General features: G+C 36.0%; 2 protein-coding genes across 2 annotated transcripts; one reads left to right on the top strand and one right to left on the bottom strand.

Annotated features, from left to right (window-relative positions):
- Positions 1–2154: 2154 nt before the first annotated feature.
- On the bottom strand, positions 2155–3798 carry LOC131614084 (uncharacterized). Its single transcript, XM_058885712.1, has 3 exons — positions 3175–3798; positions 2364–3086; positions 2155–2247 (listed from the first exon to the last, which is right to left on the bottom strand). The coding sequence occupies exons 1-3, from the start codon at positions 3796–3798 to the stop codon at positions 2155–2157; spliced, it is 1440 nt and encodes a 479-aa protein (XP_058741695.1).
- Positions 3799–21362: 17564 nt separating this feature from the next.
- Positions 21363–21846, top strand: LOC131614083 (leucine aminopeptidase-like). The gene is made up of 2 exons (XM_058885711.1): positions 21363–21467; positions 21550–21846. Exons 1-2 carry the CDS (start codon positions 21378–21380, stop codon positions 21844–21846), a joined length of 387 nt encoding a protein of 128 aa, XP_058741694.1. The 5' UTR covers positions 21363–21377.
- Positions 21847–26114: the final 4268 nt, after the last annotated feature.

The raw sequence follows: 26114 nt of genomic DNA, 5'->3' as shown, positions 1-26114 counted from the left end.
TCCCAGACCAGCTCATCAAGAGATATTGTAGACTCATCAGTCTTAGTTGGACCACACTCAGATGTGCTTCCTCGCTGTCGTGATATACTTGAGATGGCGCGGACAGGCCATGACGGTGGTTTTTCTCCTGAGGGGTCTGGTTAGAGGGTTATATAGAATGATATCATGAGGGTGGCAGAGGGGGCATTTTTGTAACGTAGACATCGTGCCAGGACAGGTGTGCTAGTTGACAGTATATGCATATTAGCCGACAGATGACGTGATGGACGTAAAGGCGGGGCCAGAGGTAGAGGAGAGGATAAGGATGTTTTTCGTTACACATAGTAGTTATTGTGTTGATTATTTTGATGTTTGTATTTTTATTACATTGATGTACTTCATTTTGATTATGTATATGACACTATTTGGATGATTTATACGATATATTCTTTTGGTGTACTATATACCATTTCCTTTACATTACACTATTTTGATGTTTTATTTGTTGTTGCACGAAAAAATGGAGTTTTGGAGTGAAATGTAGCTGATTTAAAATATAACAGATTGTTCCATAGGTACATCTACAGAACATTATGTTTTTAAGATGTTCCGTAGATATATCTACGGAAGATTCTCTGAACTGAATTAATTTGAATTTTCCCAATGTTCAATAGTTTATAATGAAGCTCGGGAAAAAAAATTAGCAAAAAAAAGTGCTTCCTGATGTGTATCTCAGTAATCAGGGGGCATGAATGGAATTTCGTCAGGTGTCTAAGAGTATCAAGGGGTGGATTGAGATATTCTCAAAAAATATATAACAAAATTATTGAAAATTTTGACTATGATAATTTGTTCCATAAAGTCTGAGTTGCTTGATTGTAGAGTTTCTCTCATCCATAAAATGATAAGATTCAACACTTTTAAAAATATTGAAAAAACAAGAAAAATAAAAACAAAACTATTTATTTTTTTCATTTATTTGTCATTTTAAAATTAAAATAGCGGTATCTTATTTATCATTTTTATTATTCAAACTTTTTTTTCATTTAAAATTATTTTTTTTATTCTCTTCCTCTTATCATCTCAATTACAAATCTTCCTATACTAAATAAAATTAAAATATACATATAATCCAATTAATTAAAAAATTCATCAATGTCCCGCGCATCACGTGGGTGTAAGTCTAGTTAAATAGAATAATTATGAAAAATAATTGATTTAAAAGCTGCACAATTGGTCATGGTCCCTTTGATGTGTAGGATACTGTGGGAATATAGATGTTGGGCTTTCCCTCCAATTTGGAGAGGCCCATGTGTGTGTAAGCCTTTGTTATCACCCAACAAAGAGGATTATGTTTTTCATTCATTAAGTGAGAGAAATAACAAGAAAAGATAGTGAGAAAACACTATTCCTGCAACCCCTTTTTCCGCACAATTAGTTCCAGAAAATCGAAGCTTGCGCAAAATCCAACAGTCGAATCGTCCTGAAATTTCAACACAACGTTCACGACTTATAAGAGCACATTCTGAACGGTAGTGATTGGATTCGGAGCTTTCTAAGTCGGTTTGTCGAGTCTATTTTTGAGGTTAGAATTTTTTGGTGTTTTTGGGTTGTTTTGTCTCTCTTGATTCTTCTTGTATTCCAAGATTGATTGCAAATCTTGATGATGTTGATGTACCTCTAACTAGTGTTAGAGAGAACCTTGTTTATACTCATTGTTGATTATAGTGGAGATTTTAAGTGGCCTACGGGGTTTTTTTACTTGTAAGTAGTGGAGGTTTTTCCACGCTAAAATTGTGTTGTGTTATTTGGGAGAATTTGTTTTGTTATTGTTACATTATTCGGTTGCGTTTGTGATTTCCTCCCAATAACAGGGTATGTGTGTCATCCATTTTTCAAGTGTTCAATTCTTCAGGTGTTTAGCAAGCTATACATCGGTGGCATAAGGTATAATGCACAACAAAGGTTTATCTAAGCTAGACTAGTTTTAAGGGCTGCTTGGTGGCAGGGAAAGCATCAATATTCATCTTTTGAGGGAAAATATAGAGATATAGATTATAGATATCACTGCAATAACACCAGAATTGAAATAACACAACAAAATACTAAATCAAGTAATGATATCTGGTTACAAGTTTTCCTCTAATACATCTTAAAACACAACAATAACCATTGTTATTTCTTCTCCTTATCTTCAGTTAATAAGTGACTAAGAGCATTTGTTAAAGCTGATGTAGAGGTCAAAGCAGCTTTCAATATACTCAGACACTACATCATAAAAATAAAACATCATCAATTAGTTTAGTTGCATGAATACTACAAACACAAATGTACAAAGAAGTGAAAGTGCTTAATGTAAAGTGTTTATACATTGTACTCCTTACCTCCTTCATACCAATGGTTACAACCTTCTCCTTCAGGTCAGCAAGAGGAATTTGCAAACGATTGATTAATAGTAGAACCGAAATCGGAGATGAAGGTCCAATAACCAAGTCATCTGTAACTAGGTAAGTTGTTGGTCCCTTCACATAACCTTCTTTACTTCCTGCATTTTCTTTGTCCTTAACTAGTTTCACTGATACATATTTTCCCCCATCTCTCCTTAATTCATTACTTATGAAAAATTGCTGATCCAGAATACTTTGCTTGGAACATTTACCTTCATAATAACAATAAAAACTCACTGGTGACTGGTTTATAGGTAATATTTGCGTAGTTGATTTGAACTCCAGGACCAAATGAGGATCAACAAGCTGATGCTTTGCTTCTTTTGACATGAAATTTTTGTTTTCATCTAATTCAACTATACTTTTGTATAATCCATCTATGCTTCCTATAGAACTACATCCTTTTAGCTTACCCACAACACCTCCTAAAGGATACGCGAGAAAACTTAATAGTAAATCTGCAAAATCTTGCTCTCCATGAGCAAACAATATCTTTTCATCTGATTTTCTTATAACAAGTTGTATGGTGATTTGGATATTACTGATGTTTCCATCATCACTAGTGAAAAAACGAGACCTCTCGATGGAAGGTTTCTCTCCTAGAAACACATCAGTCAAAGGTGACTTAGAGACTAAAGCACACTTTAGGAGATCAAGTACCTGAATAGTAATAATTATAGTTATGTTAATCAATAGTACTAATAATTATAGGTGACTTAAACAAAAACCAAACTAGAAATATAAATACCTTATCTTTAGTGACATTTACTGTAACTTCTTTTGTAGAACTTGTGACTATTCCTGAATTCTTGAGCAGAGAAAAGCTTGTATAAACCATGGAGTTGGCCATGATTACTAAATCATTAGTGACGACAAAAGTAGCATCACAGTTAACAAATCCGTTGCAGAAATGTTTCAGGACCACTGAACGCTTAGTACCTCGGCATTTATAGTGTTCATCTATGGAGGTGCTTATATAAAGAGAGGGACAGCGATCACAATAACAGTTGACACACGTGATGAAGTAGTTTGTGGGCTGACTTTCGTCAATGTTAATCTTTAGAGTGCAGCAATAATCTTCCGACGAGTTCTTAGGCTGCAAAAGCAATTCTTTGCTTGAATCGGTCAACAGAGACACTTCTTCAAGATCAGCTACACTTTGATAGAGTGAGTTTAGACAACCAATAGTAACTGATCCCATGTTTGAATCTCTGTGAGAAAGTCTTCCAATAGTTCCCAAAGGCATTGTTAAGAAGCTACAAAGAATGTCAACGAAGTCCTTCCCTGCTTCAGCAAATACAACTTTATTACTCTCTTCGTTAACTAGAAGTTTCAACTCAACATACTCCTCTGTTTGAGTGGTAGCTGCCATGGTAACAGAGAGCAAAGTAGAAACAAATACTAAATTTTGAGTACGTGAAGTTGTAAATTTATACTCAAATGTTCTATACTGTTTTATAGACTGTTAATCTGGAATAAAATATAACTAAGAGGAATGATATTCCTACACCCAAATTATACAACTACACCGTATAATAATACTATTTGGTTTTTTTTATTATTTATATAATCAATGCTCACTTTTTTCAACCCAAAACAACACATGCCTTGTTGTATTTTTTATGGTGTATGTACTTGGTGTAGGAATTTTAGTGTAAGCATAGCAATGCTCTATAACTAAGTGTCGTGTGAAAGGTTCTAGAGAACTTAGGATAACAGAAAAATATTAATATTGTATTAAATATTAAAAATTATCAAACATTTTAAAAGAAGTTCAGTTTACTTAATTTTGAGAGCAAGCATTTGAATCTTGGGAAAATGATGGTTAATACGACCTTTGAATTCTTAGGACAGCTTGTTTCGCTTCTACTTCTCCTCGTAAATTGTTTAGTTTAGTGAAGAAATTAAACAGGGAAGTGCAAAGGATAGGAGACGTACCATATGCCGCAGATAGCTAGGAAATGCGTGCTTTAGTTACACTAGTACAAAAAAATTAATATAATTTTAAAATTTACATCCAATATATTTAAAAAAATGTGTAAATGAAAAACGTGGTGACAATTTTATAAATAAAGTGTCATTTTAAATATTATCAGGTGACAATATACATCATATTTTCTAAAATCAGGTTAAAATTAAAAATATTACCATAATCAAATCTTAATTACTCCCTTTAAAGTAAAAAACGGGTGTAAATTTTTATAAATTAAAAAAAACTATTTAATTTTATAACTCAAAATATATAATGACATATTAATAAATAATTTAAGAGAATAATATTCATACACTGTCAGTGTAAAGTTATTTTACACATTCAACCAATAAAAAATCAACAAAATGTCATGTCATTAAAAGTTTTTTAAATTAAAAGTGGGGTGTAATTGGATGCATGGTTGTGATTGGTTGACAGTGTAAAACCATTTTACACTGCCAGTGGTACGGCGGTACATCTCTTTCATCGTCAGTGGTACGTCGATGAATTATCTCCTTTTATATCATCAGTGGTACGGTGGTATATCTCTTCATACCTTCAGTGGAACGTTGGTATGTGTTATCGTCAGTGATACGGCGGTACATCTCTTTCATCGTCAGTGGTACGTCGATGAATTATCTCTTTTATATCATCAGTGGTACGGTGGTATATCGTCAGTGGTACGGCGGTACATCTCTTCATATCATCAATGGTACGATGGTGTGGTTTCTGTTAACGGAAGAATTGACATTCTGATTCAGGATGCATACTTTCTCATCCCCAGTGAAAGAGGATGTCCCTTTTTCTCATCCCCAGTGAAAGAGGATGCTATAACCTCTCTGGCGCGAAGTGTTTTCACCAGAGAAGTTTCTTTCCCCACCAAAGTTTCGTCTCTCCAACAAAGTCTTGCCTTCCCCAGCGGAGTTATGCCAGCAAGACATTTGCTTTCCCTAGTGGAGTTCCTTTTTCTCCCCAGTGTGGCCATGTTTTATCCTCACCATATGCATTCATTAACATTGCATAGCATCTTAGGTTCAAAAATTGTGTTTTATATATTTAAGTCTCTTCGATTTTGTCAAAACGAAGATTTCCAATCATCGTATCTCCAAATCGAAGAAACTTAAATAGGGGCATCTGTCATACCCCAATTTTTGACCCTAAGATCCTATATCATTCATATCCCAATCATTAATCAAGAGTTTCATTTGGAAGTTTTGTTTTTGGTGTTGCACTCACCTCATCAATAAGAGGGATCATCAAGCACCAATGACTGTTTATCTTGTATGCATATCATACTAACCCAAATACCAAAAACATTGCTTTGTTTCTTTGTAGGCTTTTGTTTTGTAGGTACCAAGCAAAGACATGCAATAAACAATGCATTTTTCATATTTTTGACTGATGAAATCGATTTCCCTCTTGGGTAAATCGATTTCCCTGCAGCAATTTTCAACAAAATCACATTCTGGACAGCATGAAATCGATTTCCCTCCTGGGTAAATCGATTTCCTTAGTGTATTTTGCGCCAAATTCTCTTCTAGAACAGAGTGAAATCGATTTCACTCCTGGGGAAATCGATTTCCTTAAGGCAAAATTCAAAAAAATATAAGGAGGGAAGCTTGACATCATTTTGGCACCTTTTTATTTGATCATGTTACCAATTTTCCACCTCATCAAAATAATTCCCTTCATTAATTCCATTTTAACCTCATTTTACCATTTTTACCATTTAAATGTCACTTTAATCATCAATTAAACACAAGTTAATTAACCAAGAGCAAATGACCAAATCGCCACTACTCTTGCTCTCATCCTATAAATAGAGGTCACTACTCTCTCATTTCTCAAGCTTTGAGAGCCGAAAAACCCCTTGCAATTTCTCTCCTCATCCCTACCAAATTCACCAAAGCTCTTTGTTCTTTCATAAAGTTTGTGAGTCACATCTTGAACCTCACAAACTTTGAGCTAAGCCACCTTTCATTTCACTCTTTTTCTTCAATTGTTGAGAAATCAAGATTTGTGTTGGTGATTCTTGAAGTAGATCTAAGTTTTGTTCAAGATTTGGTAATTTTCTTCATCCTTATTCATCCATCATAATGTGATTCTTTTGTGCTTGTGTGTGATGCATCTTTGATGCTATATTGGTCCTATTTGATGGTGAATTGATGGAAAATTCGTGCTCCAATTGATGTGTGATCATAAGGTGTTTGTATATTTGCTTAAGTCAAGTTTTATGCCTCCTAATGCTGATTTTTTGAATGCTGCGTGCAGGAAATCGATTTCCCTCTGTAGGAAATCGATTTCCACCTTATTTTTTTTCAAAATTTAAACTCTGCACTCAGGAAATCGATTTCCTACAGAGGTAAATCGATTTCCTGCTGGCAGAATGTGGTTTTTTGCCTTTTTTATGCTTGTTTTAGCTTCCTACTTCCCCCACTTCATTAATATCATTGGATCTAGGATGTTGATAGGTTTGAAAGGACCAAATCCATAATATTAGATGAATGATTTTAATGATAGTGTGAGTTGATTTTACTTTATGCATTTTATCTTCTTCTTCTCCTTTTTTTCTTTTGATCGATGAAAGTCTTAATACTTTGAGAATTCTTATGGATTCTTAGTAAAGACTAGATCGTTACATATTTTCTTTTCGTGCGGTATTGCTTTCGGAGAACGATCTACATATCATTTCTCTCACATGCATTAGCACATAAAGTTTTGACCGGCCTCGTTGTAGGGTGATTTCTACATAAATCACTTGGCGATCTGCTTAACATAGCGCAATATTTCGTGTCCCGAATCAAAAAAAGATCAAATATGGAAGAGAATTGTATGCGGTTGATTTAAGACTTATGGAGGTTTATCGTGTAGTCGCTATGATTTTATCAAGCTTCTGATAAATGTTCATTGAATTTAAATCCGAGTACATCCTTCACTCACCATCGATCTTCATTACTAACTTTGATAACATACTTGACAAGTTTCAAGATGGTTATCTTTAACATCTAACAATTGACTTTAATTTCCGCAATTTATTATATTGCTCTTTATATTTCTCGCTTTATCGCTTTATTTTATCATAAGGCTCTCTTTCGGACTATCGGTTACTATCCCTAGCATTTTGGAGATTCGGACTTATGGACTTAGTGCCTCTGGACCCTTATGATACTGTTACTCCACTGTTATTCTGTCTGTCTGGCATTGGATTGTTGTTTGTTTGTATGTGCAGGTATTTCCTTGAAATCCCTTGATGGTTAATTCCAAGGCATTGAAATAAGGATTTTACCCGAAAATAGCCGTTACTCTGCCCGATTTTCGTCAGAATTTTAATGTGCTTAATGCAAAGTGGTGCTAAGATAATAAATTCATTTGGATCCCCAAGTGATAATGTTGGTTTAGTATTGATATTCCAAAGGATGGGAAATCTACCTTGACTCACAATGTCAAGTGTTGGCTTCTTATTTCGGTTAGACCGTTCTTTTCCTTAGCTTTTATTTTACGCAATAGGATAGCCTCTTCATCTCCTCCCCTTCTTTAATTTTCAAAATCTTCTCTCGTTTTACAAAACCTTATGATGTTTGCAAATCTTTTCAAAACTTTTTCTTTAAAAATATCTTTTGCCTTCAATGGCCTTTTTCTTCAAAAGTTTAGACACGACTAATTGTTGAAACGAGTGGCGATACCCCACGATTTTGAAATTGATTGATAAAATGAGATCTTTTCCGCGTGAGAGAGCTAGTGGCATACTCGTCGATTTTATCCGAGTTGGAGCCCTTCTTTCATTTGCGATGCAAAGAACTCGTTTGTTCTCATGCTCAAAATCAATGGCTGAGTATTTCTCTCCGACGATGATAAAGTGTTTATCCGTTTTTAAAACTGTTTTCCCTTTAAAGCGGAACTACATTAGCTCTGACTTCTCCATTGCACCGAGGAGGTATGTAGGCCCAAGGCTTAACGTCTTGCCGAGCTTATTTTAAAAATAAAACAAATCGTTTTTTAGCACACACACAACATAGATTTTCAAAAAGGTTCCTGTGGAATACCACAGATATGAGGGGTGCTTTAAACCTTCCCCTCATATAATCAACACCCGTACCTGAGATCTCTTTCTTGTTTTTAAAAAACAAAACTTTGGGTTTTCTTCGTTCTTTTCCCTTTTCCTTTGAACAAGAAGAAGATGGAAGGTCTTGAACAAGAGAATCGTGAGTTACGTGAAGAGGTTGTTACTTTGAGATCTGGTGTCGATCGTCTCACTGCTCTGGTTGAGACATTGATGGCTGCTCAGAATCAGACTCAGAATCAGAATCAGGTTCCTCCTCCCAATGCCCAAGCTCAGGTTCCTCCTCCCAAACCCCAAGTCTGCGACAGACCCTGCGATTTCACCCAATACCAGCCCAAAATCGACCTCAGGCATCACACACAGACATATAATCATCATACATTCAATTATACACCACAAAACATCATTTAAGCTCATTATTAACCAAAAAGTTCACACAATCTTCATCAATTCGATCCAATTATAACAACCTAACCTACAATCCCAATGTCTAATTGAATCAAACCATACATCAATCTACCTATTACCTAAGATCACATAAGAGATACTAAAAGGAAGAGTCGCCCCTTAGCTCGATGAATCTCTTGAATGCTCTCCTTCCGGTTCCACGTTCTTGCCTCTTTCTCTTCTCCTTCCCTTTTCACGTTTTCTTCCTTTCTCCCCAAATGGTTCCTTTTTCTTATTTTATGAAAAATAAAATAAAATAAATTAACCACAAGTTAGTAAAAGGCCTAACTAATTAGCACCCCTCTTTTACTAACATAACGCCATAAGCCCAATAGCACTTACTCCATCATTTTCCAATTAAATCCGATTAAAATACTAAAATTCCAATTATTTAATTTAAATCAAAATTAAATTAATAAACTGTAATTTTGGGGTGTTACAACTCTCCCCACTAAAAGAGTTTTCATCCTCGAAAACATACCTTAGACGAAAAGTTTCGGGTAAGAGTCCTTCATCTGGCTCTCTAACTCCCAAGTAACATTTCCACTGGCTGGTCCTCCCCAAACCACTTTCACCGTTGCTATATCTTGACCCCGCAACTGCTTCACTTTACGATCCTCAATCCTCATAGGTATGTTAGAACAAGATTTGTTCTGATCAATATTCTTAGTTTTGATGATAACAATGTATATGAATTTTATATGAGATAATGTGGTACTCTAATTCTATGCAATTTCCATTTCAGGAATCACATAAAGAGTATGCACAAAATTAGCGCAAGAAGCACTCACTCAGAAGGTTCAGCATGCAACATCAGAACATGGTCTGGCAAGACATTAGAAGATGGTCAAGCAGAATCAGAACATGGTCTATGGAAGCATCAGAAGAACTTGAGATCAGAAGCAGAAGCATTGAAGTTCTCATGGTATCACGCTAAGAAGCACTTCAAGGTCAGAAGACAAGAAGATGCTCTGCACCAAGCTGTTTGACTCTGATGATATTCAAACGTTGTTTACACAAACATCAGATCAGAAGTTAGTACAAGATGGCAGGCTATGCTGACTAACAAAAGGAACGTTAGAAGCTATTAAAGACAACGTCAGTAGACACAGCGAAAGCAAGTCTCGAGGTAGTTGACAAAAGAGTGAAACATTAAATGCAATGTTGTACGGATCACGAAACGCATTAAATGCTCTGAACGATCATCTTCTCAAACGCCTATAAATAGAAGTTCTGATGAGAAGCTGAATACAACACTTTGCGCAAACATACATAAACGCTGTCAAATTCAAAAGCTCTCAAACTTCATCTTCAACCTCACTACATTGTTGTTGTAATATCTTAGTGAGATTAAGCTTAAACTTAAGAGAAAAATCACAATTGTGATAATAGCTTATTATGAAACATTGTAACTCTTATAAGAATTGTTTACATTAATTTGTAAGAACAGAAACCTTTGCACCAGTGGCCAGGTTAGAATCAGCAAGAAGGGTTATAGTCAGCAAGAACAGAAACCTTTTTAAGAACAAAGCCAGACTGGTGGCTCAGGGTTATAGTCAGCAAGAAGGTATTGACTATACAAAAACCTTTGCAACAGTGGCCAGGTTAGAATCTATTTGCTTATTAATTTCTTTTTCCACTCAACATAACATCACTCTGTATCAGATGGATGTTAAGAGTGCCTTTTTAAATGGCTATATAGATGAGAAAGTCTATGTCCACCAACCTCCTGGTTTTGAAGACTCCAAGTCTCCAGAACATGTTTTCAAACTAAAGAAATCATTGTATGGGTTGAAGCAAGCTCCTAGAGCTTGGTATGAAAGATTAAGTTCTTTCCTTCTGAACAATGGTTTCACTAGAGGACAAGTGGATACGACTCTCTTCTGTAAAACATCTAAGAAGGACATTTTAATTTGTCAAATTTATGTTGATGATATTATTTTTGGAACAACTAATGCTACACTTGGAAAGGAGTTTGCTAAGTCTATGCAGGCTGAATTTGAAATGAGTATGATGGGAGAACTCAAGTATTTTCTTGGGATTCAAATCAATCAAACTTCTGATGGAACATATGTTCATCAAACGAAGTATGTGAAAGAACATCTAAAGAAATTTAATCTTTCTGAAAGCAAAGAAGCCAAAACTCCTATGCATCCAACGTGTGTCCTAGGTAAAGATGAGGTAAGTAAGAAGGTAGATCAGAAGTTGTACAGAGGTATGATTGGATCTCTTCTATATTTAACTGCTTCTAGACCTGACATTTTATTCAGTGTTTGTTTGTGCGCTAGATTCCAATCAGATCCTAGAGAATCTCACTTAACTGCTGTTAAGAGAATTCTGAGGTATCTGAAAGGTACTACTTTGTAGGATACTGTGATGCTGATTACGCTGGAGATAGAATTGAAAGAAAGAGTACATCTGGAAGTTGTTAATTTCTCTCAACAACAGAAGCAGAATATGTTGCTGCTGCTGGTTGTAGCACACAAATGCTTTGGATGAAGAGTCAGCTAGAAGATTATCAAATATATGAGAGTAACATTCCTATCTTCTGTGATAATACTTCTGCCATATGTTTATCTAAGAATCCTATCTTGCATTCCAAAGCTAAACATATTGAGATTAAACATCATTTCATTAGGGACTATGTTCAGAAGGGTGTTCTTTCTCTAAACTTTGTGGATACAGACCATCAATGGGCTGATATCTTTACAAAACCCCTTGCTGAAGATAGGTTTAAGTTCATTCTGAAGAATATCAGTATGGACTTATGCCCAAAATGAGAGGATGAGAAGTTCTTACGTATGGTTAAGTTCTGAAATGTGTTGTGATTATGTTTTTATAAGAAGTTCTGATAGTGATCAATTAGAAGTTCTGATTCTGTTATTACTAACGTTTCACTATCTAAGTTGATTCAGAATCTTTTTTAAAGTAAAACAGCTGTCACCAGTTTTCCAGAAGATGAACACGTGTTCACTATTTTTGGACAAGCATGCGTGCAGTTGAGGAGACGCCGCCCTAGGTAACTGTGCAAATCATGTCAAATTTCTCACTTTATCTCTCCTAACGTCATATCTCATTAAATGCAAATTGATGTCATGTTTTTCTGTAATCATTTCATTTAAAAAAAAATATTGCATTTTTTTAATCCAACCTTTTATATACCCATCTTCACATTCATTTCATCTTTTTACTTTCTCTCTCTTCATTCAGTCCTCTCTTTCTTTTCTCATCCATTGCATAAACCCTAGTTCGTAACCAAATCCCAGTATATCTCCATGAATCCTTCTTCAAGTTCCTCAAGTCAAGAAGAAATGTCGTTTGCTCATCTTGTTTTTCGCAAGCATGGTTATGCTCCCTTTAAGACCTGTTCCATTCCTTCATCTGAAATGGAAGTTCTATGTGAATCTTCGGTAGATTTTGAAAATCTAAGACTACATGGTTTCAACACCAATGCTAAGACAATGGCACAAGGCTGGTCAAACTACTTTGATAGATTGGTTGGACCAATTTATCCTGGGATTCATGACATGCTGGCCAAGATTATGTCTAAGCTAGGATCGTCGTAGTCTTTTGTGTTTTAGTTGTCTCCTTTGTTCCTGCATCTGTTTTCTATGCATCTCCCTTGTATCTTCTGATAATCGTCTTTTGGAAATCAATGAAAATTATCTTCTTTTCTCTCATATTGTTTGTTTTTTCATCTGAATCTTTTATGCTTTTTGATGTCATGACAAAAAGGGGGAGAAACTGTGATAAATGATCTGATTTATATTATCAGTTGCTGGGAGTAAGTCTCCACATTTCTAACAGAATTTGCAAGTTCTATGTCGTTGAGTGTTTTGCAGGATTGAAGACATTCTAAAAAGCTCAACATGAGAAGCAAAAACATGGGGAAAAGCAATTCTATAAAGAAACAAGCTCATGGAAATTGAAGCAAGCTAAGTGTTGTGAAGCTTCAAGATCAGAAGAAAGAAGGAAGAATGTTATGAAATTGAAGCAAGCTTAGTGCTGTGAAGCTTCAAGATCAGAAGCAAGAAGGAAGAATGTTATGATATTTTGATGATAGAATATGCTTTAACTCATTCTTATTCCTTATATGTTCTGATGCATGGTTTTGTTCTAAATATGCTCTGATACATTATTTTTATGCTCTGATACATATTATATGTTCTGATACATATTTTATGTTCTGACTCATTCATTCTATGACTTTTGTTGTTTAGTTTGTTCTGTAACATTTCAGGATGTAGAGATGCTCTGATGATGCTCTGGTATATTCAACAATGTTCTGATACAATCTAGCATGCAATTATTCAAGAAGAAATTCAAAGCTCTGAAGTTGTCCTATGGAAGCAAGAAGCAGAAGCTATGAATGTTCTGAAGATCTAAGCATATGTGATCGTCTCAACTGAAACGGAAAATACTCAGGGAAGTCCTTTATTTATAAATTTCTTCCAGTATTTATTTCAGGGGGAGATTATTTATCTTAGGGGGAGATTGTTAATCTTAGGGGGAGACATATTCACACACTATGTTTATATGCTTATTCTATAACTGTGTAATTGTCTTTAGCCGTTTGATATTCTGATTGCAAATTCATATCATTTATATATGTTTTTGTCATCATCAAAAAGGGGGAGATTGTTAGAACAAGATTTGTTCTTATCAATATTCTTAGTTTCGATGATAACAATGTATATGAATTTTGTATGAGATAATGTGGTACTCTAATTCTATGCAATTTCCATTTCAGGAATCACATAAAGAGTATGCACAAAATCATCGCAAGAAGCACTCATTCAGAAGGTTCAGCATGCAACATCAGAACATGGTCTGGAAAGACATTAGAAGATGGTCAAGCAGAATCAGAACATGGTCTATGGAAGCATCAGAAGAACTTGAGATCAGAAGCAGAAAGCACTGAAGTTCTCATGGTATCACGCTAAGAAGCACTTCAAGGCCAGAAGACAAGAAGATGTTCTGCACCAAGCTGTTTGACTCTGATGATATTCAAACGTTGTTTACAAAAACATCAGATCAGAAGCAAGTACAAGATGGCAGGCTACGCTGACTGACAAAAGGAACGTTAGAAGCTATTAAAGGCAACGTCAGTAGACACAGCGAAAGCAAGGCTCGAGGTAGTTGACAAAAGAGTGAAACATTAAATACAATGCTGTACGGATCACACAAAGCATTAAATTCTCCCAACGATCATCTTCTCAAACGCCTATAAATAGAAGTTCTGATGAGAAGCTGAATACAACACTTTGCGCAAACATACAGAAACGCTGTCAAATTCAAAAGCTCTCAAACTTCATCTTCAACCTCACTACATTGCTGTTGTAATATCTTAGTGATATTAAGCTTAAACTTAAGAGAAAAATCACAGTTGTGATAATAGCTTATTAAGAAGCATTGTAACTCTTATAAGAATTGTTTACATTAATTTGTAAGAACTAGAGTGATCAGGTTGTGATCAGAATACTCTAGAAAGTCTTAAAGGGTATCTAAGCAGTGTGTTCCTAGAGTGATCAGGTTGTGATCAGAATACTCTAGAAGACTTAGAGGTTATCTAAGTGGAAAACCATTGTAATCTTGTGTTATTAGTGGATTAAATCCTCAGGTGAGGTAAATCACTCCAAGGGGGTGGACTGGAGTAGTTTAGTTAACAACGAACTAGGATAAAAATCATTGTGCAAATTGTTTTTATCTTACAAGTTTTAAAGCTACACTTATTTAAACCCCCCCTTTCTAAGTGTTTTTCTATCCTTCAAGGTAATGTCTCTACAGTCAGATTATCTCGCACCTGTACATTATCTACCTGAATCTCATGAGACGGATCGGCAATGTATTTCCTCAATTGGGATACATGGAACACATCATGCAAATTAGCGAGTGCAGGCGGTAAAGCAATCTGATAAGCAACCTTCCCAATCTTCTTAGTAATCTGAAATGGACCAATGGAACGCGGAGTTAACTTCTTCGACTTCAAGGCTCTCCCAATGCCAGTCATCGAAGTAACTCGCATGAACACATGATCTCCCTCCTTAAATTCAATATCCTTCCTTCTCTTGTCATGGTAACTTTTCTGACGACTCTGAGAAGCTCTCTTCTTCTCCTGAATCATCTTGATCTTTTCTGTAGTTTGTTGCACAATCTCCGGTCCAACCACCGCATTTTCTCCAGATTCGTACCAACACAACGGTGTTCTACATCTCCTACCATACAATGATTCAAACAGAGCCATACCAATACTCGAATGATAACTATTGTTGTAGGTAAACTCAATCAAAGGTAAGTAACTATCCCAAGCACCACCTTTTTCCAATACACATGCTCGCAACGAATCCTCTAACGATTGAATCGTTCTCTCCGTCTGACCATCTGTCTGTGGATGATAAGCATAACTCAACCTCAACTTAGTACCTAAGGCTTCTTGCAATCCTGTCCAGAACTTAGAAGTAAACCTCGGGTCTCTATCTGACACAATACTAGACAGAACACCATGCAAACTCACTATCTTCTCAGCATACAACTGAGCCAACTTCTCCATGAGATAATTATTGGAATAAAGTGAGCAGATTTCGTCAACCTGTCCACAATAACCCAGATAGAATCACAATTCTTGCTCGTTCTAGGTAAACCAGATACAAAGTCCATAGAAATTCCATCCCACTTCCAATCCGAGAGAAACAACGGTTCCATCAGTCCAGACGGCTTCTGATGCTCAATTTTCGACTTCTGACAAATTAAACAAGCATAAACAAACTCAGCAATTTCCTTCTTCATTCCAGGCCACCAAAACAACTTCTTCAAGTCATGATACATCTTTGTAGCACTAGGATGAATACTCAATCAACTTTGGTGTCCTTCTTCCAGAATACTCTTTCTGATCTTAGCAACATTGGGTACACACACTTTGTCTCCAAACCTCATAACTCCATTCTCATCGACTCGGAATTCACCTCCTCGACCTTAGTTAATCAATGTCAACTTATCTACCAAGCCAACGTCAGATTTCTGTCCATTTCTAATTTCCTCAAGGATACTATTAGTAAACTTCAACATTCCCAACTTGACACTATTGGAAGTACTTTCGCATACTAAACTCAAATCCCGAAATTGCTCAATTAAATCCAATTCTCGCACCATTAAAATAGACATATGCAATGACTTCCTACTTAATGCATCAGCAACCACATTCGCTTTACCAGGATGGTAATTCAAACCAAAATCATAATCTTTCAGAAATTCTAACCATCTCATCTGCCTCATATTAAGTTCCTTCTGATCGAAGAGATATTTTAGACTCTTATGATCGCTGAATACCTCAAATCGAGAACCATAGAGATAATGTCTCCACAGCTTCAACACAAACACCACGACCGCCAATTCCAAATCATGAGTTGGATAATTCCTTTCATGAATTTTCAACTGTCTTGAAGCATAAGCTACTACCTGCTTATCTTGCATAAAAACACCACCTAAACCCATCAGTGAAGCATCACAGTACACATTGAAAGACTTCGCTGGATTAGGAAAAATTAAGATCGGAGCACTTGTCAATCTTTTCTTCAATTCTTGAAAACCTTCCTCACATTCTGAATCCCATACAAATACTTGTCATTTCCTCGTTAGCTTAGTCATTGGTAACCCCAACTTTGAAAATCCTTCAATAAACTTTCTATAGTAACCTGTCAGACCAATAAAACTACGAATCTCTGAAGCATTCTTCGGCGTCTCCCACTGAGATACCGCTTCTACCTTCGTTGGATCCACCACGATTCTTCAAAATTACATGGCCAAGAAAACTTACTTCCTTCAACCAGAATTCACATTTAGACAATTTCGCATACAGCTTCTTCTCCTTTAGTAGCTCTAATACCACTCTCAATTGCTCTGCATGCTCTTCATCACTCTTCGAGTGAATTAGAATGTCATCAATGAACACTACCACGAACTTGTCAAGATACGGGTGAAATATCCTGTTCATATACTACATGAAAACACCAGGTGCATTAGTAACACCAAATGGCATAACAGAATATTCATAGTGTCCATACCTTGTTCGGAATGTCGTTTTCTGAATATCTTCCGCCTTCACACGAATTTGGTGATATTCAGACCTCAGATCAATCTTGCTAAACACACAAGCTCCAACCAACTGATCCATCAAATCATCAATCCTCGGCAAAGGGTATCGGTTCTTAATTGTCACCTTGTTCAGTTGCCTATAATCAACACATAGTCTCATTGAACCTTTTTTCTTCTTAACCAACAGTACCGGTGCACACCACGGTGACACACTAGGACGAATAAACTTCTTTTCCAACAATTCCTCTAGTTGTTTCTTCAGTTCAGTCAATTCCGATGCCGACATGCGATACGGTGCCATCGACACAGGACTAGTTCTAGGAATCAATTATATAGCGAACTCCACTTCTCTTTCAGGTGGCAACTCACTAACATCTTCTGAAAATACTTCCGGATACTCATTCACTACTCGTAGTTCACCAGTATTATCGCCCCCTTTCACTTCCATTGAAGAACACAACATAAATACCACCTCTCCATCATTGACAACCAAATTCATCTGTTTGACTGACATAGTCAAATCCTCAACACTAACCTCTTCAGGAAAGATAAACGCCTTCGTAAAACAATTGATATGAACTCGATTAAATTGCAACCAGTTCATCCCCAAAATGACGTCAAGTTGTTCAAGAGGAAGGCACACTAAGTCCATTATAAACTTTCTACCAAATATGTCAATAGGACAGTTTAAACAAGCAGAAGAAGTAGTTACTGAACCCGACGCAGGAGTGTCAATAATCATACTTCCATGAATAACAGATATTTCTAATCCCAATCGTTTAGCACAATCCAATGAAATGAATGAATGAGTCGCTCCAGTATCAATAATGGCAACTAAAGGTGTGTCATGGATATAACACGTACCTTTAATTAGACGATCTTCCGGAGTAGTCTCTGACCCAGACAAGGCAAAGACTTTTCCACTAGCCTGATCCTTCTTCGGTTTAGTGCAGTGTGGACTGATGTGACCCTCTTCTCCGCAATTGTAGCAAGTCACGATCTTCACCCTACAATCGAAGCAATATGACCCTTCTTACCATACTTGAAGCACTTCTTTTCCCCACTCCTGCACTCATTCCTTCTATGCCCAGTCTCACCACAGTTATAGCACCTAACGGGAGCACTAGAATATCCCCCACTAGGCCTCTTCCAATCCCCAACTCTAGGATTTCCTCCACCATATGGCTTACCCCTATCCATGGGCTTTTTACCTTTCTTGTCAACCAACTCGCGAGAGTGAGATGACTTCAGCTTAAGGTTATCCTCCTCGAAGATCCTACTACAGTCCACCAAATTGACAAATCACCGAATCCTCTGATACCAGATTCCTTGCTTGATCTCATCGCGAAGACCATTCTCAAACTTGATGCACTTTGAGAATTCACTAGCCTCGTCATTGTTGTAGTGAACATAGTACTTCGCCAACTCAACAAATTTCGAAGCATACTCTGGTACCGTCATATTACCCTGAGTCAGCTCCAAAAATTCAATCTCTTTCCTTCCTCGAACGTCTTCAGTAAAATACCTCCTCAGAAACTCTCTTTTGAACACAGTCCAGGAAATAGTTACACCATCAGCCTCCAGTTCAACCATGGTAGCCATCCACCAGTCGTCAGCCTCTTCGGGCAACATATGAGTACCATACTTCACTTTCAGGTTCTCAGCACAATCGATGACTCTGAAAATCCTCTCGATCTCCTTAAGCCACTTCTGAGCACCTTCAAAATCATGCGTACCCTTGAACAACTGACGATTGTTCCTCTGAAAACTGTTCAGCTGCCTGTCAGCACCGATCACAGCTCCATTGGCATTCCCTCCCAGCACACCAGCAATCATGCCCAAACCCTTAGCGATAGCATCGTCGTTTCTTCCACCTCTTCCGGCCATTGTTCTGATAAATATGAAACAATATTTATTAGAACAAGAAGTATCGATAGTGTCAACCTTACGAGGGATTAACTGACACTAAGACTCTAACTCAAACAACCGACTATGCTCTGATACCACTATTGTAACACCCTTCTAAACCCCGCGGCAATTTAAATAAATAATCAGAGTAAAAACATACACACAAGGGTGCCACAATTATTTAGAACAAATAATTCAACTAAGGTCAAAGTCATGCCTCATTAGGAAACAGTTCACCAAAACATAATCATGTTTGTCACAGCGGAATACGAAACATCATCAAATACAACCAAATAGAAATATAATCCAACACCATGTAAAATGGAGTAATCTCATAAAAACTCTAAAACTATCGTTCCCCAGTGTTACAGATCAGAGCATGACCGACACGACCCAACATAAACGGATAAACTCTACGAGTCATCCTCGCCAAGCACTAATGCCACTACTCCTCAATCTGAAAATAACAACATGTAAGGGTGAGTCTCGTTCTCAATTAGTAAATATTATGCAATTCATAAATAACAAGCATCATAATATATTGTTCACCCAATTATACATATTCAGGTTCACATCTATTATTCATCAATTCACACAACAATAGATTACAACACATAACACATAAATCCATACATTCATGTTATGACGAATAGCATATGACACAACTGACACTATGCATGTGGTACCAATAAACCGTGGAATCAATCCACCTAACCGATCTATGCCTCATCGAGATACGGTCCACCGGCACAATTTCCGCACAATGGGGAATATGTCCACTAACGATCCAAACATCACCTGGATCCAACATCAAATGCATATGGATGAATGAAACACACATAACATACTTAACACATCACCGAGTCACGATGAACAATTCATCTCAACACCACATCATCGAATAAGTATGTATATGTTTTCAACACCATTCAAATAGGCATGCATTCATCACATCATAATAATAACCACAACCAATTCATCTTCACACCAAATACATTGTCACACCTATCTCATATGCACACAATGTTCAATTCTCATCGAGTAATTAAATCGAGTTTTAAAGAAATAAAGTCGGCTACTGCCCATATTCATCATTCATCATATAAAACATTTAATTACTTGCACAACGCCCGAAACGTAACTAAGAAATGATTCACGGATCAAAAGATACGTTGTTTTAAAGTTTTAGAAAATTCTCGCTCAGCAAGGTTCGCTCAGCGAAGCAAGGATGAAGCGAATCCTTCAGACCTCCGCTCAACGGACCTCTAGCAACGTCCAACAAAAGCGAACTACATTGGGACCTCCGCTCAGTGGATCCCCTCCGCTCAGCGGACCTGCGATTTCAGCAAACCTCAAGTCTGCGATAGACCCTGCGATTACACCCAACACCAGTCCAAAATTGACCCCAGGCATCACACACAGACCTATAATCATCATACATTCAATTATACACCACAAAACATCATTTAAACTCATTATTAACCAAAAAGCTCACACAATCATCATCAATTCGATCCAATTATAACAACCTAACCTAACAATCCCAATGTCTAATTGAATCAAACCATACATCAATCTACCTGTTACCTAAGATCACATAAGAGATACTAAAAGGAAGAGTCCCCCCTTACCTCGATGAATCTCTTGAATGCTCTCCTTCCGGTTCCACGTTCTTGCCTATTTCTCTTCTCCTTCCCTTTTCACGTGTTCTTCCTTTCTCCCCAAATGGTTCCTTTTTCTTATTTTATGAAAAATAAAATAAAATAAATTAACCACAACTTAGTAAAAGGCCTAAGTAATTAGCACCCCTCTTTTACTAACATAACGCCATAAGCCCAATAGCTGTTACTCCATCATTTTTCAATTAAATCCGATTAAAATACTAAAATTCCAATTATTTAATTTAAATCCAAATTAAATTAATAAACTGGAATTATGGGGTGTTACATTATCCACTTTCCATCCTTTCTTAATTAGCCATTATCTTTCCTAGGTTATATTAAGAACTTCTTAATCTCATTTCTTTCTTTTACTTTTTCTTCTCTAAGAAATATTATCAAGCCACTGCAAGGGAACTAATTAGGATCAACGGAACCACCAAATCTCCAATCATGAATTTTGCAGCTGAGACATCACTTGGAGTGGTCACTGTAAGAACATACAACATGTCAGACAGATTTTTCAAAAACTACATAAAACTTGTGAACACAGATACTTCATTGTTCTTTCATTCCAAGGCTGCAATGGAATGGGTAGTTTTAAGAATTGGAGTAGTTCAAAACTTGACTGTCATCACTGCAGCTTTGTTGCTTATTCTTCTTCCTCAAGGATATGTATCGCTAGGTAGTAATAAAATATAGGTTTTAAAATATATAGGTTTTAAGGTACTGGCATCCCATCAGATGCACATGAGACTGACTCAAGTATTTATAAAACTATTGTTGCTCTGGCAAATGAGTCGGTAAATGGGAGGATGCCAACGAAGGATGAATTAGCTGAGTGGCAAAGCCATGAGTGGGAGCTCTACTTGGATAACTTGCCGAAATCCATTGAAGTTTCTCAGGTATATAGTATACTGCTATACAGTCATGAAGAAGTCTATACTTTGCAGATTGTATTTAAGTGGTCTTATACATTTTGTCCAGATCTTAGCCTTGGATTTGCCGTACAAGCTATCTGAATCAAAAGATTATGAAGTCAAAGTGTCGTTTCTCCAAAGGGCTATTTCATGTGGATGCAAAACTTACTATAGTGAAGTGGAGAAAACCTTAAAAGAAGTTGGAAGGATGAAGTATCTTCGACCACTTTACACTGCCCTTGTGAAAGACAGTGGCAGTGAAGAAGACAAAGTGTTTGCCAAAATACTTTTTTCGGAGGCCCGTGAGTGTTACCATCCTATTGCTCAAGGTGTTGTTGAGTCCATTTTTGCTAAGTACACTTAGAAGGATATTTCTCTGAATATTTTATATATTTGAACACCTAGAAGTGAATCTGTGTCTTGAGTTGTTTTAGTATGCCTTTTAACATCAATAAGATATGGTTTACCTTTCTTCTGACCATTCTTATTTTTCAATAAATCATCAATTTAGTCTCTAAATTATATAAAAATGACAATAAGTCTTCAGTTTTTAGGGATAAAAATCAATTGAAGTAATGGTTAAAATTTCTTACACTTTGTTTGGATTGGGTAATAAAGCAGAAGTTAACAAAACCAAAGATAACATTGATTTAATGCAATTAATAACCAATCAGTAAAAGCCTAATAAAAGAAATCAATTTAAAAATATTTTGACTTAATTAAAATATGATTTTTATGTGTATGATTGTATAGTATTTGCAATATTATGACTGAAAATGAAATATAACTAAATGGTGTATATGAAATAGGGTGTAAATAGATTTAAATATAATGTAATTGTTCATTCATAAATGGCGTATTTACACCCGATTTTTATAAAAATAGGGTGTAATTAAGAACATATATATACCCGATTTTTATTAAAATAGGGTGTAATTAAAAACGTGTAATTAAAAACGTAATTACGCCCAATTACACCCGATTTGATAAAAATAAGGTGTAATTAAAAACGTAATTACGCCCAATTACACCCGATTTTTATAAAAATAGGGTGTAATTAAGAACATATCTATACCCGATTTTTATTAAAATAGGGTGTAATTAAAAACGTAATCACGCCCAATTACACCCGATTTTTGTTAAAATAGGGTGTAATGTAGAACGTATTTACACCCGATATTTTTAAAATGAGGAGTAATTAAGAACATATTTACACCCGATTTTAATTAAAATAGGGTGCAAACTAGAACGTATTTACATCCGTTTTAAACGGGTGTAAATTCGTTAGACATTTCTTACCCGATGGATATACACCCGATTTTTATTAAAAATAATGGGTGTAAATTTAATAAAAAACGGGTGTAAATTAACATTTTTATACTAATGTTACTATCGTGTTCCACTCTATATTTTGGGAGACTTGATTGAGGCTTTAGAACCATAGCAATAGCAATAATAATAATAATAATAATAATAATAATAATAATAATAATGTTGCATTTTGAATATAACATACAATATGTACTGATGGGGCCATGGTCTAGAATATACTCTAGTGAATTTTAGGTGGCCGAGAATAGTTGTCTTTGCAAGTGAGATTGTATTTCTTAATGAATAGTACTTTCTCCGGCCTTATTTTTAAACAAAGTTTTTTTTAGGTTCAGTGAATAATGAATGTATCTGGTCTTTTATGTAGACCAGATACATTCATTAGTCAATGAACCTGAAAAAAGAATCTTGATTTATAAATAAGGTCAGAGGGAGTATCTTCTTAGGAAATTTGGCTAGGATTAGAGATGGTATTATCATTATTTGGCATTCAGTGGTGTTGACTCTTTGAAAAACTAGAAAAAATTAATGTTTTCAAGATCGTTGATTAATAAGGAGGCCTTGATAGATAAGTGTATATCTCTTTTTTATAAATGGTTTCTTGGTAGATCGTTGGGGTGTGCATATTCTTTCAATTGGGTAGCAGGGCTCATCCTTTGCCTTTAGCCATTACTACACCTTACATATAGAGCTTTAATGGTGTTTTATAGTCGATCAATATCGTAGAGTGACATATTTAATAGCGCTTTCTTATACACGCTATCGTAGATGAAAATTCGTGTCAGGAAATGTTAAATATATTATGTAGACATGGGGCTGAATGGGTCATTTTGCGGCCTCGTGTTAAGGATAAATGCCTCCCAATTTTGCCTTATTCCTAGAGCCTGGGCCTCGTGTTAAGGATAAATGCCTCCCAATTTTGCCTTATTCCTAGAGCCTGGGCATCTTTCTTTATGCAAACTTTAGAAGCCGCATCTAATCAATCTGAGTTTATTGTAAAGTAGACTTTTCTCTCTTTTAAAAGGTGAACCAATAGATGCAAGGGATTTAATTTCTTGAAATATCAAATATATGGCTAACGCAATCATCAGAGTTTCAAAGGAAAATAGGAGCATAAGAAAATTGTCATAACATGGTGGGAAACAAATCTTTCACCCACCTTATATGTTGAACCACCCATATCTGCACCAATTTTCTAAGACTTCAACGACCAACCACAAAATCATAATGCTGCTACAATCTTAAGAGCACGCTTTGCAAGCGCTTAAGACATGGAGAATTATTTCAAAAATCAAGACAAGTACCAAGCAAGAAAGAGAGAACATATGAGAGAATAATGGGTTAGATAAAACAGAGACTTCATGTAAGATATTTTCCGCTTTGATAACATGTGAAAAAGGAGTATTTGGTAAATTTATTTCTTTTTAGTACATTTCTAAATTTTATTAAGACCTAACGAAGAGTAATATCTAGTTATAGATACTCTTCCCTTTTGTATTGCTTATCTTATGTCTGCCTTAATGAATGAGTTTGTCACTATTTGCTTCTTTCAAATTTATAATTTTAAACTTTAAAAATGAATAGATGAACCAAAAAACAATCACCAGATAGAATTTGATCATCATGAAAGTTCTCTTGCGGATTGAAAATCAAGGAAGAAAAAGAAATCAATGGACTTGTATTCAATCTCTAGATAACTCAACTAGTATGGTTTGAGGCTAAAAGAATTTCCATTGTTTACAATTTATTTCATTTAGAGTATCCGTGCAATTGTTATTTTATAGAGATTAAACTAGTTCCGATTTAGGTTAATGGTTTGATAAACACACACCGAGGAAATTGCTTGCAATAAACTTTGAGCCTTTAGAAGCCAACTTATTTGAAAGGCTTATATCAATTGCTATCAACTTTGAGCCTAAGTTATATGTAACTGTGAAATTGGTGAGACTAAAGCCATGGGAAAGACTTAGCTCATTTGTTTAAAACAGAATCGCCACCGCGCTTTATTGTTTCCAATAGGAATGAGAGAAAGAGCGAATAAAACCCACAGAAGTTTCTAAAGTAAAAACTAATAAACTTATCAGAGATTTGGGTAAGGGGGTTTTTTATACAAGGGGAAGGTTTTAAACACCCCTCATATCCATGGTATCTCATGGAAACCTCTTTCAAAATGTTATCGTTTTTGTGTACATGTATTTTGAAAAACATACCCCAATTTCATTTAAAAAGAGTGTGGGGATGGGAAAAGAAGTTTTTGAAAGTAAGCTCGATAAGACATCACATCTTAGGCCTACATACCCCTTTTAAAGAAAAGGGAAGTTAGAGCTTTTGTAGTTCCCCTTAAAAGGAAAATGAAAGGGGGTCAAAGTGGCCAAAATCTTTTTGGGTGTTAAGCTTTAACAATTCTCAACAAGTTTTTAATAAAAAAGGACCAAGATTTAGCAATACAAGTGTCATACCCCAATTTTTTACCACTGAGATCCCACCTTCATTTCAGATAGTAGGATCATCGTCGTCATCATTATCATCATGCATACATCATTTATTAACCCAAAAATAGAAAAAATTGTTGTTTGTTGCTTGTGTCCGAAAATAGGGGATTGATCAAGAAGAGACTGGGCAAACTAAGGTTTTGAGACCCACGAAGAAACCCAACATTCCTCTATGATTTAAGGGATTCTCTAATCAATACCAAGGTCCAAGGATGGGTCAATGCAAGACCAATCACCTTCAAGTTCATTAGAAGCTCCAATTAGGGTTTTGACCTAATTTCACTAGAGGGTTGACTTTTAATCAGAAGATGGTTCCAAGATTCAAAATATGATTCAAGGGCATCCAAATCAACATTATAGTCTGTGGTGTCATTTTTTTACCTCCCCGTTTCACTTGGGAGTACGGCACGCTAGACCCTTCACGCGAAATTTGGAAGGAGAATGCGCCTGGGGCGGGATGAATTTTGTTTCAGTTCTTCCTACGATATCACACGAACTTTTTAATTATCCTACGAGTAGGAGAGGGGAAAAAGATCTCAAATAAACCCTAGGAGTTTTCTAAGTGTGGGGATTCACCTTGACTAGAAATTTTAGAGTCTGGGAGGTCGGTTATACATAGGGAAGAGTTTAAGCACCCTACATATCCGTAGTACTCTACAGGAACCTTCTCTGTGTCTTTGTGTTTGTGTTTGTTGCTTATTATTAAGAAAGTTTCTCCTTTGTGTTAGGAGAAGGGATTGAATTGAATTAAAAGAAAGACAGGAAGACTGACTATTTTTGGTATTTTATTAACTCGCCGAGATTCCTTGTG

The sequence above is a fragment of the Vicia villosa genome, linkage group LG6 (assembly GCF_029867415.1).
Source record: "Vicia villosa cultivar HV-30 ecotype Madison, WI linkage group LG6, Vvil1.0, whole genome shotgun sequence".
Lineage (NCBI taxonomy): Eukaryota > Viridiplantae > Streptophyta > Magnoliopsida > Fabales > Fabaceae > Vicia > Vicia villosa.
The sequence above is the reverse complement of the archived record's forward strand: the minus strand, read 5'-3'. Positions and strand labels throughout refer to the sequence as shown.

What these genes read in the sequence shown, in the direction of transcription:
- LOC131614084 (XM_058885712.1), bottom strand. Translation starts at nt 3,798, where the DNA reads ATGGCAGCTACCACTCAAACAGAGGAGTATGTTGAGTTGAAACTTCTA. An exon ending in TAAATGTCACTAAAGATAAG is followed by an intron (nt 3,087 to 3,174) that starts GTATTTATATTT and finishes ATTACTATTCAG; the next exon opens with GTACTTGATCTCCTAAAGTG. An exon ending in TAACCATTGGTATGAAGGAG is followed by an intron (nt 2,248 to 2,363) that starts GTAAGGAGTACA and finishes TTTATGATGTAG; the next exon opens with TGTCTGAGTATATTGAAAGC.
- LOC131614083 (XM_058885711.1), top strand. Translation starts at nt 21,378, where the DNA reads ATGCCAACGAAGGATGAATTAGCTGAGTGGCAAAGCCATGAGTGGGAG. An exon ending in AATCCATTGAAGTTTCTCAG is followed by an intron (nt 21,468 to 21,549) that starts GTATATAGTATA and finishes CATTTTGTCCAG; the next exon opens with ATCTTAGCCTTGGATTTGCC.